This window comes from Manihot esculenta, chromosome 8 (genome assembly GCF_001659605.2).
Source record: "Manihot esculenta cultivar AM560-2 chromosome 8, M.esculenta_v8, whole genome shotgun sequence".
In the NCBI taxonomy this organism is placed as follows: domain Eukaryota; kingdom Viridiplantae; phylum Streptophyta; class Magnoliopsida; order Malpighiales; family Euphorbiaceae; genus Manihot; species Manihot esculenta.
The window spans coordinates 5,046,516-5,067,689 of NC_035168.2; the positions used below are offsets into that span (position 1 = coordinate 5,046,516).

At 33.8% G+C, this 21,174-nt stretch overlaps 1 protein-coding gene across 1 annotated transcript; it reads left to right on the plus strand.

Moving 5' to 3' along the window:
- On the plus strand, nucleotides 1-20,441 carry LOC110621060 (putative elongation factor TypA-like SVR3, chloroplastic). Its single transcript, XM_021765098.2, has 14 exons — nucleotides 1-320; nucleotides 604-719; nucleotides 1,499-1,702; nucleotides 3,043-3,219; nucleotides 3,595-3,747; nucleotides 4,663-4,752; nucleotides 6,916-7,050; nucleotides 7,945-8,061; nucleotides 8,282-8,433; nucleotides 8,510-8,594; nucleotides 17,727-17,821; nucleotides 18,470-18,635; nucleotides 19,535-19,730; nucleotides 19,964-20,441. The coding sequence occupies exons 1-14, from the start codon at nucleotides 104-106 to the stop codon at nucleotides 20,095-20,097; spliced, it is 2,037 nt and encodes a 678-aa protein (XP_021620790.1). The 5' UTR covers nucleotides 1-103; the 3' UTR covers nucleotides 20,098-20,441.
- The last annotated feature ends 733 nt before the right edge of the window (nucleotides 20,442-21,174 follow it).

Below are 21,174 nucleotides of genomic sequence, written 5' to 3' on the forward strand. Positions count from 1 at the left end.
TTCAATAACGCTATAAACCTATAACAGCCTCATTTGCTTAATCCATTCTCCCCTTCTCTGCGTCTCTTGCTCGCTTGCTGTGAGTTTTGGAAGTGAGCGCGCAATGGAGATGGCAATTAGCTTCAACAGCTCTTCTTTATCTTTGATAAACCCTAACCATGTTCCTAAAAGGACTGCTTCTTCTCTCCTTACTAAGCAACTGTTCGGTCTCAGCTTATCTTCTTACCCAAACGCTAGAACATCACTCAGGTGTTGTTCGCGGAGTCCTTTTCACCGTCCGATCAAATGCTCTGTTTCTCAAGCTACAGAAACAGCCACTGGTAATATTTCAATTTCCTAATTAGCCTCATAAAAAGAAGATATTTAGCAATTCATGTTGTTGAAATATGATTTTTCACATTTTGCAATTGTATTGAATCAATTGGTTATCGAAAAATTTTATTGTTGGGTACTTAAAATTTGGTTTTTTTGTTGAAAAAGAGAAAAAAAAAAGGATTATCCTTGCTATTGTTTCCTTATGCATGTCAAACATGTCTTTGTGTTGCTATGTTAATCCATCCTGGTGCTCTTGGAAATTTCTGATAGCTTAATCTTGTTATACAGCCACTGAGAAGAAAACCCAATTGATGAGGAGAGGAGATATAAGGAATATAGCAATAGTTGCTCATGTTGATCATGGAAAGACAACTTTGGTTGATGCCATGTTGAAGCAATCCAAGGTAAACACTTCAGAAATGCATGGGTAAATAGTTATACACTGTAATTGAATCATGCTACTTGCTCAAGAGGTTTTCGTCTAATAGTGCCAAGCCAACAAACCAAACCAAACAAGCCTTGCTGATTTGATTAGAAAATTTAGTTCAGCGTTGTTTGACATTTCTGAATATCAATTTAACCTGAAACGACACAAAGTCATAACAAAAATGTGAGCGTTGTGTTTGTGTGTGTATAATGTTGCTATTTTATCTTCTAACGCACTTTGCAACAACATGTGTTTTATCCTTTGACAAGGGCTAATGAGGACATTTATGCATACTCTTTGGTTCAGTTGGTAATATTTAACTGATTTTGATTAATCGGACATAATTCCCCCACAAACTGCATTGTTCCTACCTGTTAATACGCGTTGGTAGCCCCTTGATAGTAGTTGAACTTTATGTTTAAATGTAGATATTTAGTCAGATTGAAATATCACCACCTAGTACACTGTGGAGTTATACGAGGCCATGTTGTCTCAACTAAGATATTGCTATTAAAAATAATTACAATGATTAATAAGAAAGATCTATATTAACATACAAATAACTCTAGAACCATTACTAGAGTGCTCCTTTATTGATTTAGAGTATCCTAAATAAATAAAATTCAATTGGAAAGGCTAACTAGGACCATATCATGGCAAACCATTCTGATTAGTTTTTAACTTTGTTGACTGGGAATTTCTTATTGTGAGAAAGTGGTGAAAGAAATTATATTTATGTCCAACATGTTTGTGCAGGTATTTCGTGATAACCAATTTGTACAGGAAAGAATAATGGACTCAAATGATCTTGAGCGTGAAAGAGGGATTACAATACTCAGCAAAAATACATCAATCACTTATAAGGATACAAAAATTAATATAATAGATACTCCAGGACACTCTGACTTTGGAGGTGAAGTGGAACGCATCCTCAATATGGTGGAAGGGGTTCTTCTAGTGGTACTTTTTCTTCTTAATATTCTCTTGTAGGGAGCATCATGCATTTTAATATTGTAATTTTATTCAATCATTCTTATATTAGTATTGATGCTTTGTAATTCTTTTGGTGATTTTTGCATGTCATCTGCCAAAATAAGCCCTCTAGTGAAACTTTATTGCCATTCATTCTCAGAATTGAAGATTAATGTGAAGTTAGCTTCCTGAAGATATATAATTTATAATATATATGGATACCTGGATGATTCTCCATTTCATTTTGGAGAAGAAAAAGGTTGGGTTCCAAGGTCTAAGCTCATGCTGCCCTATAGCTCCCATATAGGTGGATATCAAATGCAATAATAAAGATTGTGATAAGTTAGTGAGGAAATGAGTGAGAAGGGTAAGAGAGGAGACATAAGATGATGTGGTGGAAAGTAGAGATTTACAAGTCTTGAATATCAATGTGGACTTAGCGTCTACTAGAGCTGAATGGCAACAAAAGATCCATATAGTTGAACCTAACTAGTTTGAGATTAAGACTCAGTAATAGTTGTTTTTGTTGTTGTAAGGCCTTTCCAAACATGTAGAATCATTTTGTCAAGCTGAAACATTATGTTTTCTTGGAACTTATTGTGCTAATCTTGTTTAACTCTTTGTCTATTTTTCTTTGCATGCATCTACAAGATAACCTAGGCCTTACATCATTAATATTTTAATGAGTAAAATCATTGAAAGAGTGGAGCGAGGAAGAAATACCAGTGTGCTGAGTTCTGGTCAACATGGCAAGACCAATTATTTCCTGTTTGATATTGGCTTATCATTCATAGCATCTGTTGTTTTATTATACTAATTGCTTCTCTAGCCTTGAGCGATTAAGTATGTCACATGATCACAAAATAAAAGCTCATACATGTACAGTATAATCCATAAAAATTTACTTGAGCTCATTATTTGTACTTTGGGATCTTGGGCTCTTCCGTGCTTGATGCTATTTTCTTCCTGCCTCTTTTTATATCTTTTGTTGACTATATAAGTTAATGAATCCATTAAGAAAGGGTTTGAATGAATTTTTTGTTGGTAAGTGATTGCATGAGACTTGTCCTTATTTGATTCACCCCATACTTCATATAAATTAGTTTTATTCATCACTAGTAAAACCGAAGGACTACATTCTTCAACATCACTGGTGCTTTGATCATAACGCCCTATTAGTGTTTCTTGGGTGTTTGGTTTTCCCTCCCTGTTTATTGTTTTCTTCACTAGGTTTCTTTCAGTACTCATCTTAGATCATATAGGTAATTTATCCTCTTCTTTTATCGGATTATCTTACCAGAAAATTAATGAAGTTCTTTTGTTTGTAGGTAGATTCTGTCGAGGGACCAATGCCTCAGACAAGGTTTGTTTTGAAGAAGGCCTTGGAGTTTGGCCATGCTGTTGTTGTCGTTGTCAATAAAATTGATAGACCTTCTGCTCGTCCTGATTTTGTCATCAATTCCACCTTCGAACTATTTATTGAATTAAATGCTACAGATGAACAGGTACTTCAATGGCGTATTGCAAGAATATGCAATCATGTAATTCATATTAGGTATTGAATTGAATTTCTCAAAGCTAATCTAATTGGACCAATATTATTGATAAATTTCGTGGTGACTATTTTCTCGGTCATCTAGATGCTGAGATAATTTTGCAAATTATTAGGTAGTTCTTACAATTTACTAAGAATGACAGAAAAAATGTACAAGAACCTAATGACAAATTTGTGGAACAATTAATAAACTCCCCACTTACACCTTTATATTTTCTGTTCATGTCTTTGAAGGTTGACGCTTGAAAGCTTTATAGATGTTTCATTGGAATCGAAGGATAGTTTCTAAATTCTGATCTGATAGCATGTTACATTTTTCATATAGTGTGATTTCCAAGCAATATATGCAAGTGGTATAAAAGGAAAGGCAGGGTTATCTCCTGATGATTTGGCTGAAGATCTCGGGCCACTTTTTGAATCTATAATCAGATGCATACCTGGACCACGCATTGACAAAGATGGTGCACTGCAAATGCTTGTTAGTGGTTGTTCCTTGTATTTCTAGTTCAGTTCTGTGCATTCTATGATCTATATGCTTTTATTATTTATGTATTTATCTATTCATTTATTTATTTATTATTCCTTTGCATTTGGCTTTCGTCAATTCAAATATGCAAGTATGGCTTAAACTAGCACATGAAGTTGCTGTTGAGTTTTTTATGTGTGGGCTTTACATTATAATGAGGTTAACCAATAAGATTTCACATGTTAAGCCATTACAGAAAGGCTCTAGGACTGGGATTGTCCTCATAAATTGGTCAAGTGAGATCTGTTAGTTGGAGAATGACCTCAGTGATTACTAGCTCATGTGCTGTTTCATATGAATAATTTTTGTTGAATTATCTCCAAATAAAATCATGGGATGCAAAAATCAACTTAAGAATGGGATAGTGACAGGAATCTTTCCATAATTGGGAGATAGTAGACAGCCTTGGGTGATAAACAGCATCCTTTAGCAATCTAAAAAATAGATATCTGTTCTACTTTCTAAGTTGAAGTTTTCCTTCAGTTCTTGGGGCTTGAACTGTATTGCTTCTTAATTAAACATACTCTTTCTAGGTTGGACATAAGGATTAAATGTCAAGTAAGAATGGGTGCTGCATTCGTATAAAGCTTTTATTAGCAGTATTGACAACAAGCATAGGAAGATTGTCTCATTACCTGCATTTGACCTATTGTGAAAACTCATTGCCTGAAGATGAATTAGAAGCATGTCAGAATTTAAGAAAGATTTTAGTTTCATGTGCCTACAGCAATCGGTCATGTTTAGATTTTTATATATAGTTCACATATATTTTTTATTTCAATATGATCTTTTGTGTGTAATCTCTTAACTTCCTCTCTGAACATCTATAACATTGAAACATGTCTTAATTTCCATGACATATTTTAGGCAACAAATATTGAGTATGATGAACACAAAGGACGAATAGCTATTGGGCGTTTGCATGCTGGCGTTCTGCGGAAAGGAATGGATGTGAGGGTGAGTTGTCCTGTATACTGGAATCTGATTTAGACCTTCTTTTTATTTACTAGCAGTATATATGTTGGTGTCCTGTTCTGATTTTTTATTATTTTGACTTTGGTAGTTCTTGAGCCATAATTGTTAATATTTGCATTCCTTGCCTAATCAGTTTCTGTTGCTTGATTTTCTTGGCTGGTTTAGGGAAATTAATATGCCGATCTTAATGCATGATCTGTATACAAGTCCCATTTGATTGGGTGTTGCTTGAATAATATGGCAAAAAAAGTCTAATTGTTGAGCATATTAAACCATGTATGAGATCTCCCTTCGTCTGTGAAATATAGCTGGTAGACATTGTTGGTGGTTTACTGTGGAACTCCACATAACGCTTAAATGATTACTTGCAGCAAGTATTTGAAGAAAATTTATTCACAATTACTAAAATGTCGGATATTATGAGTATATTCATTGTTATTGGATGCTTTCACAGCTAAAGGTGGTTGAGACTAGAGCTGTTCGGTTTCAGTTCTAGTACGGTTCTTGTTAAGGACTAAAATCGGAACTTAATTTTCAGGCACCATACTAAGAACTAAATTTCGATACATTTTCGGTATGATTCTAAGCAATTTTGGTACCGTTCTGATTCTAATTTTAGACTTTTTTTTAACTTTACTTTAGTTTCAATTTCAATCTAAATCTTGATTTTTGCAAATAAAATTATAATATTCTTACATTTATCTTAAAATAGTAAATAATTCTTATTGAGATAATAATAAAAATAATAATACTGCCATTTAAACAATATTAATATTAGTACATATTATATACAATTCCCAATAAGAATATCATAGTATTTTATATTTAGTTATTAATTATATAATTGTAATTAAAATGTGTTTGTGTAATTAATATATAAAGATATATTATATTATTAATATATGATTCACTCATGTAATTAGAAATTATAAAATTATTAATACATTCATGGTTGAAATAATAAGTAAATACAAAAACACACACACACTTATAATGTATTGAGGTAGATAAACTATAATTAATATATTAAATTATTCAAATCATATTATTAGAAATCTTTGATAACTTATTAGAATATATAGTTATTTTATAATATTGTTAAGAACTATTTAATAGTTACGAGAGAGAATTATATTTAAATTATATGAACAATTTAATTTATAAAAATAGTTAGATAATATTAAATATAAAATAATCAAAGAGAAGTGTATATACACGCATACAATAAGCTAAACTTTTATTAAGTTAAGTCTCGGATAACTAAAAAGTAACTATTTTATGTATTTTCTGACATATTTATAGTTTTCTACTATATGTTATTTAACAATTTACAAAATTAATATTTGAATTCTTTAAATAGAAGCATATATTTTTAGTAATATAATTTATAAGATTATATTGGAACTATATAAGATATAAATATTGAAACTATATAATGGTCATAATATCTCTAAAATTATTAAAAATTATATATATAAAATCGATTCTTCCATACGATTTTGGTTTGATATGAGTACAGTTTGGTCTGGTTCTAGTACGGTTCTTAATAAAAAAAACCAAAACCAGAATCAAATAGTTAAATAAGTTCGGTTCAGTTCCTATAATATCGGTTCTTTTTCGATTTCAGTACAGTTCTTCGGTTTAGTTCGGAACCCCTAATAACTGTGCACAGCCCAAGTTGAGACATCCACTTTCAGTATTGTTTTCCAAAGGAAATATCTTTCTAAAGTTTTAAGTGTTGCTAAATCTCAATATGCATCTATTAGCATGAATATCCATTATGGGCCTCTATGCCATACTAAGAAATGGTTTGATATCATGACATGTCTAATACATATTCATTCGATACATGGGAGTATTCTGATTCTGAGCTTGTGTGTAAAAATGGATCCTCCTTTCCAACTGATATAACTTGTAAAAAAACTGATTGACATGTTGACCACAAGGCTTAATTTAAAACAAAATCCATGACAACCATCTGAGTTATGACTTTGTAGTGGTACTTTGTTGTAGTTTCCAAAAGTAAGTATTTGCTTCGTACTTCTTCAGTTGTTTCCCTATACTGTTGCTTATGTTGTAGTTAAAAAATTGACATCTAAAATAAGCAAGCAATTTTTTCTCCTAATTGTGATTTCAATTTATCAGGTATGCACATCAGAAGATTCATGTAGGTATGCAAGAATTAGTGAGCTTTTTGTTTATGAGAAGTTCAGTAGGGTTCCAGCAGAAACTGTGGAAGCTGGTGACATTTGTGCTGTCTGTGGAATTGATGATATTCAAGTATGCTCTTACTTCTGTGATGTCATTTAAGTTAATTTAAGTAGGGGATTCTCGGATTCAAGAATTCCTATATATCTTAAGCATCACATAAAAAAAATTTCCATTCTTTTATTAACCGATTTATGTATAGGATCCCATTCACCTCATGGTGGGGAACTAAGGATCAGCATATATTGTGCTTTAACACTATTTGGATAGGTGGAAAAGGGAGATTTAAGAAAATAACTTAGAAAAAGTAACTAAGATGCTCATTTTTCTTGTTTGGAAAAGGGTTATAATGCTTTTGTTATTCTCTGTCCAATTTGGGGAGAAAATATGGAAAAAAAGGAAAAATGTGTACTACAAATTGCAAAATTTCATTTGTGCCCCTATATTGTTCATTTATATTCATTTTCTCTCTTTATAAAGTTAAGCTAAAATGATAATTTTAAAGAACATAATTCTATATTCTTTCCTCTCCTCTTCCCAAACGAGGAAAATAAATATACTTTCCTTTCACCTTTTTTTATTTTTAGTTTTCCACTTGTCCAAAAACAAAAAAGGAAATTGAAGGTTGAAAAATTAAAAATTATTTTCCTTCCTCTCTTATGGTTTATCCAAAGATAGTGCACAAGTACTTATGAATTTCATGGTTAATGGAATGATTAATTTTTCTCTTACAAAACAGGAATCACAAGTTTTGGATTTGAAATATTTTACGTTGGACAAAAAGAATTCATTGAAGGAATAACTCACCAGCCAAAAACACATGATATCCTTTTTTTGCATGAATGAATTGTTATTTCTATTGTGAGGCCACCTTATTTACCGTATGATATAAATGTGATATACCTAATGAACTTATCTTCTTCTTTCAGAAATTTTTACAATTTGCTTTTTTTTTTGGTTGATTAGATTGGGGAGACAATTGCAGATAAAGTATCTGGAAAACCATTGCCCTCTATCAAAGTGGAAGAACCAACAGTGAAAATGGCTTTCGCCATAAACACTTCACCATTTGTTGGCCGTGAGGTAAAGCCATTAGACAATTATCTAAAATTATAAAAATCACTTGGTATCTCTCTCTCGCTCTCTCTCTCTCTGGTCCTTGCCTTTAGAAAACTTTGGCATGTAGCCAAGGGGCTGCCTATCTATTTTTGAAACTTTTAATTCATGTCATGAGCCTGCTTAGTGTGCATTTCTTGATATTTTCTTGCCATTCAACCTTTGATGTACCTTTGGTCTGTTTTAGGGAAAATACGTTACTAGCAGGAATTTACGAGATCGACTCTACCGTGAGCTTGAGCGAAATTTAGCTATGAAGGTTGAAGATGGTGAAACTGCAGATACATTTATTGTTAGTGGGCGTGGTACTCTACATATCACCATATTGATAGAGAACATGTAAGTAATTAAGTTATCTTCTTGCAGTACCACTCTTTGTCTTGCATATTTGCTTTATATGCTCATGTTTTTTCAGGCGAAGAGAAGGATATGAATTCATGGTGGGACCTCCTAAGGTCATTAACAAGAAAGTGGATGAGAAAGTACTAGAACCATATGAGGTGAATCCCCAATTGAGACTTTTTTCCTATTTAGAGGATAGCATGAGTTAATAGATGTAAATGCATGACTGATATTGGTGTTGATGTGTTCTCATTTTCCTGTTATTAAAATGCTTACGTATTCTTAGTTTCTTACCCCTCTCTCTCGGCAAATTCACTATTTTCATACTTCAAAATTTAGGAAAATTATTAAATTGATAGTATTGAATCTAGCATAAGGTACTTAGACTTCTGAAAATAATCTGTTGAGGAGTTAATATCATTCTCAAAGACATTGTTAATTTAATACTTCATACACATGGACAGATATGCATATACATATAGAAAATATGCATGTAAATATCTAACTATATGTATGTGTGTATGTTTGTTATGTGCATGATGGTGTAAGTTTTTTACATCATATTGTACATATCATCTTATTATTTTATTTACTTGACTTTGAACAATTTATTTATAAACAAATTTCTCACTCGTGCATGTATACATGGATAAATACATAGCATGCAAAATTTCCCTTTAACTTCAACAAAAAAGGTCTAGTGGTATCATTGCTTTTTTGTTTTACATCCCATCATATGCCTTAACTTTTAGCTTTGATACTACAAATACAATTTTTTCTTATTCAACAACATGCTAAAGCGCCTTACTTGGTCAAGCAAGTGCAGTGAAAAGGAGATATAGACATGGCATTATAAATAATTCAATAATATATCAAATTTATTCTTCCAAATTTTTTTATTGCTTCTCCAATTATCCTAGTACCTAGCACTTCTTGGCCACAATCAAGTGATCTCCATAGATAGCAAGCATGAACAAAAGCTCAACAAGATAAAAAGAACTCCAAGGCAAACCTAATACGTCCTTTACGCTCCCCATCAATGTCCAACCATCGGCAACCTTCTTCACATTTATATTTTCTTCCTTTACACCCCACTGCATATCCTTCCTTCTCAAATCTCCCTAACACCAACCTCAAGGCTCTTTACATTTTGTTACCTCCTCGTGTCCAACTCGATAGAGGTATATGGGTATAATTGTGATCATTAGCAGTGCAAGTTGGGTGGTGTAGATGGGTGTGATCTTTTGGGCTTCGACAAGCTGGAGATGGGCATGTGTAGACCGAGTTGCGAGTGTGTTGAATTGCAAGATTTTGTTAAAAGAAGAAAGCCTAGAGAAAAGGATTTCATGGCTCACCCTCTTCGTTGGTGCCTTGTTGTATTGGCCTTGCACCCTTCACTACTCTACTATTAATCCTCCACCCCTCTTGTTGTTGATGTAGTGTTGTGAGCCCACATCACCTTCCAAATTTTGAAAGAATACCAGATTTTGACGGAATTTCAATTTTAATTGAATATAGCTTGTGATAGGATAGAAATGATAGCTTTTAGCTTTTGATTTATTGTGAAAATTTTCAAATTATTTTGTGAATTTCTTGTACAAACTCTGTATTGTCAGTTTTTTTGTTAGCATCAATTTCTAATAACCACCTTCATTTCTTATTCCAATGTAAAATGGTTTTAAACCGTAGCTGATTATGTATTATTTAAAGGAATTTAGCTTGGTTACCGCTACTACCAATATTTAAAAGATCTTTAAAATTGCAGTTGTAAAGACTATTATGGCCTTTACTTAAGGGTCACGACTCATGACCGTTATTGATTCTCGGGTAAAGGTCGTAACTAGCTTTTTTTGTAAGAATCTTTGGCTTTTTTTGCTGCATTCACGTGAAGCTAAGTGCAGTAGCAAGAACTTTTTAGGGCAAAAGGGTATCTTGGCTTATTCATTTAGCTTATCTTCATTTTCTCTCTAGGAATTTTACCATTTTCTCTTAGCTTTTCTCAATTTTCTCCAAAATCGAGTGAAATCTTTCATTTCCTACAAATTTATTAGCTACAAATTTATTAGCTTAAGAGCATAGATAAGTAAATGGACATAGTGGTTTTGAATTTGAAGCGAAGGAGAGCAAAGAGCTGAGTTATTGTTTATTCTTTTAGCTTTTAGATTTTTTTTTGAATAATTTTTAGCTAAATACATAAATAATTAGAAAAATAATAATAAAATGTTGAATCCCACTTTAGTTTGGATAGGTGAAAGGTATCCTTATAAAGTTCTTGGACACTCCTTCTATTGACCTCCTATTGACCTAACTTTTGAGGTGAGTTAGGTTTGATTCAAATTTAATAAAAAAAATTTTAAGGGATTTATAATAACTAGACCAAAATTATTAAATAATTTTGAGTTAACCATTTTGAATCAAGTGAAAAATGAGTCCAAAAGTTATTTAGACTAGTTTTAATTTGATTGCTACAATTAGTACGAAATCACCTTGGATCATAAAAGTTGTATGGAGCTGGTAGGCTTATGAGGGAGGTTACTTGAGCCGTCTAAGGCACCAGTGAACAAACAATACCCAAAAGTTCGATTCAAGTTTAGCAATTGTATATCATTTAGCATAGCACTCAGCATAGCACAGTTATGATGGAGACGTCGTAAAATTGAATAAATTTGAGTGGAGGAGAATATGGAATCCCACGTCGGCGGGGAAGAGGAAATTCAAGGGATTTATAAGCCTTAACCTTATTATAATATTTGCTAAGTACAAATGTAGGCTTTTGCAAGATCAAATCTAAGGCAAAAAAAATATAAAAGTAACCATTGAAATTTATTTTCATGAATTAAATAGTAAGTCAATTTGAAATCTACTTTTTGTTGTATAACTTCGTGTTAATTACATTTTTTAATATCTATTCATTTCATGAAGTCTGCAAGTTTTTCTAAAATTTTGCATAATGATAGGCAATTACTATTAGGGAAATGTACTATTCAGTCCATACATTATAGGAAAACTCATAAATTGGTTCTTTGGTTTTGAAAAATATATTAAACCGTCCTGACGTTTGAAAAATTTTACTAATTAGTCCCTTCGTTAATTTCAGCCGATAAATATTGTAAAAAAGTCTAATGCCCTTGATACGGAGGAGGAATTAATTAGTGGACTTTTTAGAAAATTGAGTGATCAACCAATAAGTTTGTTCAAACCACAGGAGCTAAATAGTAGAACACTTAAAGACTATAATTAACAGAGGGACTAATTAGTAGAATTTTTGAAAATGTAAGGGGTGTTTTAATATATTTTTTAAAATCAAGAGACCAATCTAATTAGTTTCCCCATAACACAGGGACCATATAGTAACTTTCCCTTACGATTATGTTATGACGGCTACAAGCAGTCAAACATATTTCTGTTATCTGCTGCTATGACTGTGAATGCAGCCACAATTGCAATTTATGACCATGTCTTGTAACCCCTTCAATTTATTGTGATAGTTGAAATTGAAAAATTTTAGAGTATTCTTTTATTTCACTCTTAATTTTTGCAAGTGATTTACATGACTATTTATACACAAAAAATTATGACTAAAAATGAAATAAATAATTAAATAATTACAGAGATAATTAAGGATTCTAATTTATGCTTAGAATCCGTAATCAAATCAAATCATATCATTAGAAATCAATAAATAAGTCAATACTTTCTCTCAAATTGGTGCATATATGTCGCACATGTCCAATTTGCAAATCAGATTATAGTAAGTTCTATTATTGAGCCCTTTAGTAAACACATCTGCAAGCTGCCCGGTAGAAGTCACATGAACTAAATTCAAGACACCGTCTGTTAATTTTTTTTTAATGAAGTGCTGATCAATCTCAATGTGTTTCGTTCGGTTATGTTAAACTGGATTGTATGCTATACTGATGGCAGCTTTGTTATCACGATACAAAGTTATCTTGTCTCTCTCGCATAACTTCGGCTCCTCCAATAACTTCTGCAACTATAAACGTTCACACAAGCTTTGGGCCATTGCTCTGTATTTTGCTTCAGCACTTGACCGAGTAATAACACTTTGTTTTTTGCTCATGCAAGTGACAAGATTTCCTCCCATAACTGTACAGTAACCAGAGGTGGATCTCTTGTCATTGAGAGATCCTGCTCAATTCTCATCTATAAAAGTTTTAACTTAGAGGTAATCATGTTTAGAGTAAAGAAACCATTTTTCTGGTGCAGACTTTAGGTATTTCGAGATGCGATAGACGGTCTGCATATAAGTCTCGCGAGAGTCATGTATGAATTAGCTAACAGTATAAGCTATATCCGGTCGAGTGTATGAGAGATAAATCAATTTCTTTACCAATCTCTTGTATCTTCCAATATCCACAGACTCGCTAGTTCCTGCTTGCATCTTATGATTACTTTTAATGGAAAATTCAGTTGGTTTACACCCTAACATACTAGTTTTTTTCCAAAAGTTCTAGAATGTACTTTCTTTAAGAGATAAAGATTCTTTTTCTGATCTGGCCACCTCAATACCCAGGAAATATTGAAACTTTCTTAGATCTTTAATTTTAAATTCTTGAGCCAGCAACCTTTTTAGTTGAGTTATCTCCTCTTTGTTATCACCGTCACCACTATATCATTAACATACGTAATAAGAAGGATGATCATACCCTTGTGATGTTTAATAAACAGAGTGTGATCAGCATTACTCTGTTGGTAATCAAAGGACATCATGGCTCTACTAAACCTGTCAAATCAAAAACCAAGCTTTGGGAGATTGTTTTAGCCCATGTAAAGCTTTTTTCAATTTGTACACTTTTCCTTGTGGCTTTTCATTAGCAAACTTAGAAGGGATCTCCATAAACACTTCTTCTTCTAAATCTCCATAGAGGAATGCATTCTTCACATCAAACTACAATAAGTCTCAATTCAAGTTGGCTGCACAAGATAACAAGACTTTGATTGAGTTTATTTTTGCAATAGGGGCAAATATCTCTTGATAATCCACTTCATAGGTTTGGATGAAACCTTTAGCAACCAATCTAGCCTTCAACCAATCTAGCCTTAAACCATTCAATTGTGCCATCAGCTTTGTATTTCACTGTGAATACCCACTTACAGTCAACTAATTTCTTCCTAAGTGAGAGAGAAACAAGCTCTCATATCTCTTTTTTTTTTGCTAGTGGTTTTAACTTTTCAATCATTGCTCCCTTCCATTTAGGATCTCCATGAACTTCCAATCCCGTATAATAGACATATAGGAAATAGAAAAGGCAAAGGCTCTATAGGAGGGAGACAAGGATTTATAAGAAACAAAGTTAGAAATAGAATATTTGGTATAAGATCTGACATCTTTTCTTTGTGCAATAAATTTATCTAAATCATTGAAGCATTCAAGAGTTAAGGGTGACTCACTAGAAGAAGAGGAAGATTCTTGATTGTAAGTAGTCTGCATAATTACTTCTTCTACATTGTCTCCCCTCGAATATCTCCTCAAATACGAATTATCCAAACGTACAATTCTCTCCCCCTGTCTACTAGAACTCTCCCTCTGAACCTGATCATTCAAAATCATGGAATTCGGATTATCGCTTCTTGCTTATTATTCTCCCCCTGAAGAAGTAAGTGGGTGGTAGAACATCCATACTCATAAAGTATTTCTTAGATGGAGGGTGATAATATCTGTATTCCTTCTGAGTCGGAAAATACCCAACAAACACACATTTAAGAGTTTTGGGATTCAACTTTCCTGCTGTCCTAGTATGGGCAAAGCAAACATACCCAAAAAATTTTGATGAAACAATGTATGAATTCCTTTTTTCTAGAACACTCATAAATTCGAGGGCCTTGAGGTGCATAAGCAGATACAAGGACTGACTGCATCTCCCCAATATGCTTTGGGTAGGTTCACGGTGAATAAAAGAGATCGACCTACCTCCAATAGATGCTTATTTTTCCTTTCAGCAATTCCATTTTGTACATTAGTATAAGAACAACTTGTCTGGTATACTATTCCATTGGACTCCAAATAAGCAAAAAACCTAATATCGATATATGTACTTCTATTGTCAGTTCTCAAAATTCACTTTAGTATTAAATTGAGTACAAATCATCTTGTGAAAGGATTGAAAACAAAAAAAAGACATCACTTTTAGCTTTAATTAAATATACAATCATTCGAGTGCAACAATTAATAAAAGTGACAAATCATCGATTATCAAATAAGGAAACAATTTAAGTAGGCCCCCAGACATCAGAATGAATAGTCACAAAAGGAATTTGACTTTTATTATTATTAAATTTGGGCTAGGCCTAACTCACCCCAAAAGCTAGCTCGAGAAGGAGGACGGCCTATGACCCATATAAGGGGCACATTACCCCTTTACACAACCGATGTGGGATTCAACACACCCCCTTACGCCCAGAATTTTACTGGTGCGTGATACATTTATGGAAGGCCCAACATCGGATGGGGAGGCTCTGATACCATGTTAAATTTGGGCCAAGCCTAACTCACCCCAAAAGCTAGCTCGAGGAGGACTGCCTATGACCCATATAAGGGGCATATTACCCCTTTCCACAATCGATGTGAGATTCAACAATTATGACTCAAAGAATAGGAGGTTCTAGTGTGCTTAGCATACTCACAAGCATCACAAAATAAAGAGTCAAACTGAGTTCTAACAAACAAACTAAGATAAAAATTTTTTAAGACAAAAAATGATGGATACCTTAACTGTCTGTGCCATTATATTATTTTCTGATTGACGTTCTTATTTTTTCCAAAACAGGCTTGAGATACTGTAGAATCTGGATCACCTTTCAATATGTATAAGCCATCTTGCAGTTTACTATTGCTAATCCTCTTCCCTGTGAGAAGATTCTGAATAACACAATGATCAAGAAAGAATTTAATTTTACAATTAAGAGTATTGGTGATGACACTAACAGATAAAAGGTTGACGGGAAACAAGGAACATGAAGGCCATATGACAATTTAATATTGGGCGCACAAAAAACAAAATCTGTTCCGGATATAGAAGTAAAAGAGCCATTAGCAATTCTGACAGTCTTTGGTTAGAGAAAAAAAATAATTGAGAGAGCCTTTAAAGGAGCCTGTCATGTGTCTATTCGTACCAGAATCAATAATCCATGGGACAGTATCAAGAGAGGAAGCATTACGTGATTTCACAAAGTAAGATGTGGCACCAAAGGAGGAAGAGGTGTCAATATGAGACAAAAGGCGCCTGAGACTCTGAATTCAATTAGAGGAAAAGGAACTCAGCAGCGGTTGTCTCCTTAATGGATTCCTCCACAATTTCTGATAAATTAGCTTAAACTTTAGAGGTCCCCACGACCTCTAGTAGGATGACCATGTAACTTCTAGCAAGTCTGCCTACAATAGTCATAATAGAGGTGATCTTTCTCAAAATTAGGAGGCTGCGGTATGCTCAAATTAGTAGCCAACCCAACCTTTTCAAATGGTGCAATATAGAGCATAGCATGTCGGCGACTTTCCTCTTATTGAACATGGACATGAGCCTCTTCTAGTGAAGGAAAAGGATTTTTTTTCCAACACTTGGAATCATATTCATTATTCAACCAGGCAAGAAAATCATAGACCCGCTCATTTTCAATCATTTTCTGAAATTTGACTGCATCTCCAGTATAGTCTGCCTGGAAGCTGAGCTCTTGCCATAAACCATATAGCTCAAAATAAAATTGGGAGATAGTCATTTCTTCTTGCTTAGTACCATGGATTTCGAATATTATAAATATGGACATCATTCCTGTTAAATTCGGGCCAGACCCAACTCACCCAAAAGCTAGCTCAAGGGGGAGGAGTACCTATGGCCCATATAAGGGGCGCATTACCTCTTTTCACAACTGATGTGGGATTCAACACACCCCTCACACCCAGAATTTTGTTGGTGCGTGACATATTTATAGGAGGCTCAACATCGAATGGGGATGCTTTGATACCATGTTAAATTTGGGTCAGGCCTAACTCACTCAAAAGCTAGCTCAAGGGGGAGGAGTGTCTATGGCCCATATAAGAAGCACATTATCCCTTTCCACAACCGATGTGGGATTCAACAAGTCCCAATCTTGGAATAAGACAAAACCTTGCATATTTTTGCAGCAGTATCAAGTAACAAATAAGACTTAGAGATATGAGGTTGCATAGAATTAAGTAACCATGTCATAACAAATAATTATCCAAGTCGTATTGAGGAAAATATGGATCACTCTCTTGCTTTTTATTATCAGTGATATAGTCCTGCAGTCTTCTAACCCTGATAAATAACAAATAAGACCTTGACCAAGCAAGATAATTGATTCTATTAAGTTTTACGGGACTAATTTGCAAGGAAGAGTTATTAGAATTAGAAATTGAGACTTGTTTTTACCTTCTGCCATAATAAAAAAATGAATCATGAAAGAATAGGAGGTACTCAAAGTTGTACACAATAGAGATTCCAGCCAAATCACCAAGAAACCAGGTAGCGATACGGGATGGCCGGAAGAGGTCGAAAATGGCGTTGGAGTGGATTGGGCATGAAAGCAGTGTCGAACAGAACCTCATGCGCATAGATTTCTAGCATCGAAGTTGGACGGCTGGCCGACGACGGCAGTGAGATAAAAAAAAAAGCCCCTAGATAGGATAGTACCAAAAAGGTAGATTTAGAATTTAGAAATCCTAAAGAGAAAAAATTGAATTTAAACTCTAAAATCACAAAAATTGTCGAATTTGGGCAAAGAGAGAGATGATGAAGAAGAAGGCCGATGAACTTGCTTGCCTAGCATCGTTGAGGAAGACAAAAGAAAGGGATGGAAGACAATGTTGTATTGGGGGGAATTTTTTTTTTCCTTTAAATTAAATTGTTATACCTCAACATATTCTTTACACATCAGCCCTATCCTTTATACTCAGCCCTATCACATTATGTCAACTCTCTCAAACGTTTGTTTAATAGTGTCCAAAATAAAAGTTCAATGTTTGATTGGATGAAAAAAGGGTAAATGTACCATTAGGATTCTTTGGTAAAGTATAAGGGCAAAAATAAAATATATGTATAGCATAAATAAATTTACATGCAACAACAATTGGCAAGGTGATCTAAATGTTGGCAGAACAACCACTTAATTGAGTTTTGTTAACCGTTAGAAATTTTGATGCCATGTAGCTGGTAATTATATCCTACAATTCTAAGCAGAATATATCTAATCGAGAATGCCATATTTTTCAACTGCTTGAGATCAATTATCCCTAATATTGGGCACACTTGCAGATTGCCACCGTGGAGGTACCAGAAGAACACATGGGGTCTGTGGTTGAGCTCCTTGGTAGAAGGCGTGGGCAGATGTTTGATATGCAAGGTGTTGGGTATGTAGAATTCTCTCTTTGGTGTAATTTCATCTTTAGTATTCAACTTTAAGTGAAATATATTGAAATTCATGGAATTTTTAATGTCGTACAACAGCAAAGAAGTGAATAAATGCATGGTATATATATATAACATGAAACATGACACAACAGTGGACAGTTCGAGGTGAAAAAGCCATGGACATATAGAAAACACAGTTTCATGCATTCATGCATATTCGTTAGAAGGAAAACCAGCACATGCTAAGGACTTCCCAAAGGGGGGACCTACCATCCTATTTTCTTTCTAGATATGTGTTTATGATTCTTCCAACCCCAAACTCTACTAGTCACCAGGATTTATCTATTGGATGCCATCAGTGGCATAATATCACTAATAATCTGCCACCAAAAGGAAAACAAAGCACTCTCTTGTATGTCACTTATAACACCACTGTAACCATTATGCAACAGAATTCAGTAATGTTGGTATACTTTGGTAACTCTCAAGTTTTTCCTCCTGCAAAAGGACGGTACCTCATTGTTCCATTACTGTGTTGCCATTTGCTCATTTATTCACCACAATTTCAATAACCTTAGTTTATGTTAATTGGCAACCATGTTTTTTGTGGATGTTGATGTTCTGTTGTGGAATTCTTTGTGCTCTAGGGCGGAGGGAACAACACTACTCAAATATAAGATTCCTACACGTGGCCTTCTTGGATTGCGGAATGCAATTTTAACAGCTTCTCGTGGTACAGCAATTCTTAACACAATATTTGATGGCTATGGACCTTGGGCTGGAGATATATCTACACGAGATCAGGGTTCTTTGGTAATCACTGACTTCTGGATCATTTTCTAGATTGAAACTACCATACGTGAAGGTGTCAACGTGGTATTTTTTTTTTATAATGTTATAGGGTTTAGACTTTAGACATGAGTTATATTATGTTTGATGAAATTAATTTACCATATGTTTTCAAAACAAAGCATTGAGAAATAAAAATAATCTAGATGAAGAGTAGGAAGATATAGAGAAGGGGAAGGTAGGTTTAAGAGCTTACCACATAATCAACTAAGTTCAACATGTCAGATAACAAGGAAAGACTCTAAATCTTAAATCTAAAATAAAAATAAAAAAAGACCATAATTATTAATTTTTATGTCACTGAATTTTATGACAATCAAATCAAAACAGATGTCGAGATTGTTTTGTTTAATTCGTAAATATTCTTTTTGTAAAATATTTTTATTTAGGAATATTATGTAATTTCCTATTTGGGATTTTGCCATCCAGGAAATATAGGGCTATCTCTGTTTGGAAACTTGCTTAATTTAGAGAACTGTTTGCTTTCTCTAGTACTGATTTAGAATTTTTGCTGGTTTGGGTCTACGTATCCTAACAGTAGGATTAGTCTTCAATTCTGTAAATACATATATGACGAGTTATTTTCTTTGGATTTGATAATGGAAAATGTATTTTGATTTGATTAGAGAGCAATGGGGCCAATTTTAGTTTTGTAAGATATTATTGCTTTAATACTTAATTAGAAAGAGACCAACTGAATTTCAACCAAGGCTTATGCAAAGATTGCTGTAAATTCTGCAAAACAAAGTAATAAATGTCATTGAACAGTAATTACATCTTGATGAGGTTCCCATATTCTTGGAGAAAAATTACTTACTTTTTCCAGTAGTAGAAAATTGAATGATAAAGAGATTGATTTTCAGGTTGCCTTTGAGGAGGGAACATCTACCTCTTATGCCCTTTCTAGTTCACAGGAGAGAGGGCAGATGTTCATTGGTCCTGGAGTGGAAGTTTATAAAGGTCAAATAGTTGGCATCCATCAGCGACCAGGGGACCTTTCTCTTAATGTATGTAAGAAAAAAGCAGCAACAAATGTCCGTTCAAATAAAGAACAAACAGGTGAAAAGCTACTCTTGTCATTGTCTTCCTTTTTCTACCCAAAGAAAAGGAAGAGAATTTGATTTCCTGCATATTTTCCTAGAAGCTGCTAAGTTTGACCCAACTATTGGGGGTTCTGGGCTTCTGGCTTTGCCTTTCTTTTTTTCTCTTTTTTGCAAATCCTCTGTTGAGGTTGGGGTTTTTTTTTCCTTGCTTCTAACAGCCCACATACACATTTTTTTTTCTCTATGTAGTGGTTCTTGACACCCCCTTGGATTACAGTCTCGATGACTGCATCGAGTATATTCAAGAAGACGAGATGGTGGAGGTCACTCCCTCAAGTATCCGAATGTGCAAAAATCCAAAGCTTGCAAAAAAGACAAGATGAACATTTTTACAGACTTGCATCCGCCAGCAAAACCATCCTGAGCATGACTAGTCTCAATGCAATAGAAGCCTCATAGTTGCTGCATTTAAATTCAATATTATTTGCCATTCATTCAACTTGATATAGAATGGATTACTACTAGGAATACCAAGAATTTCAAGTTTTGCTTCCTAATACAGGTCTGTATATAACCAGGTATATGGGACATTCAATTGGTGAAGTGTATTGCTAGGAAATAAAGCAAGTGAAGATTCTCAAGTCTTGTAATATCAGAATCTGGCAGGCATTCTCTAACAGGGGGCTGAAATATTCTATTTTTTCCTGAAAAATTCAGGATATTTTTAGCTGAAGGCTATCCATACTTCTGGTGCTGCTTATCTTTTGCTCTATTGTCTGCAATAGGTTGCACTTGGGACCTAGATTTAGACAAATGGTTGGACCTTGCTTAGTTTTGAGCTTGATCTCGAGCTCTGTTATTGAGCTTCCAACGGAGCTCATTTAAATGAGCTCATATTACTATTGAGCCGAGTTCGAGCTCATTTAAATGAGCTCATATTATTATTAAGCCAAGTTCAAATTCAAAAATCTATTAACGAGTTCAAATTAGGCTCGTCATCATGAAAAAACAAGTTTTTCACAAGGGATGAGCTTGATTTCAATTAATAATTAACAAATCGGGTTCGAATTTAACCCAAATTTTTCTAACAAATGAGCTTGAGTTTTGGTAAGTTCAGTTCATCTTAGTTCGGTTGCACCTAATCTTCAATAACCAAGCCATCATAGAAAAGGTTGGAATGGCTGTTATTTTCACATTGGGGCAATAGTAAATTTTCCTACTGTACCTTTAGAATTTCAACCTTAACATTTTGTATTTTTATTATTTTTCGCACTTAAATTCCTCCCTACCTCAATAAACCTCAGTTTTTATGGTTTATTACTCAGTTCATTAATAAGTAGTAGAAAATAAATACAGTACAATCTTTTTAATGCAGAAATATATAAGGAAAAAAATGAAAAAACTTATATTCAACTGATCTGAGTGAAAAAAAAAAAAAAAAAAGAATTCTATTAATATCT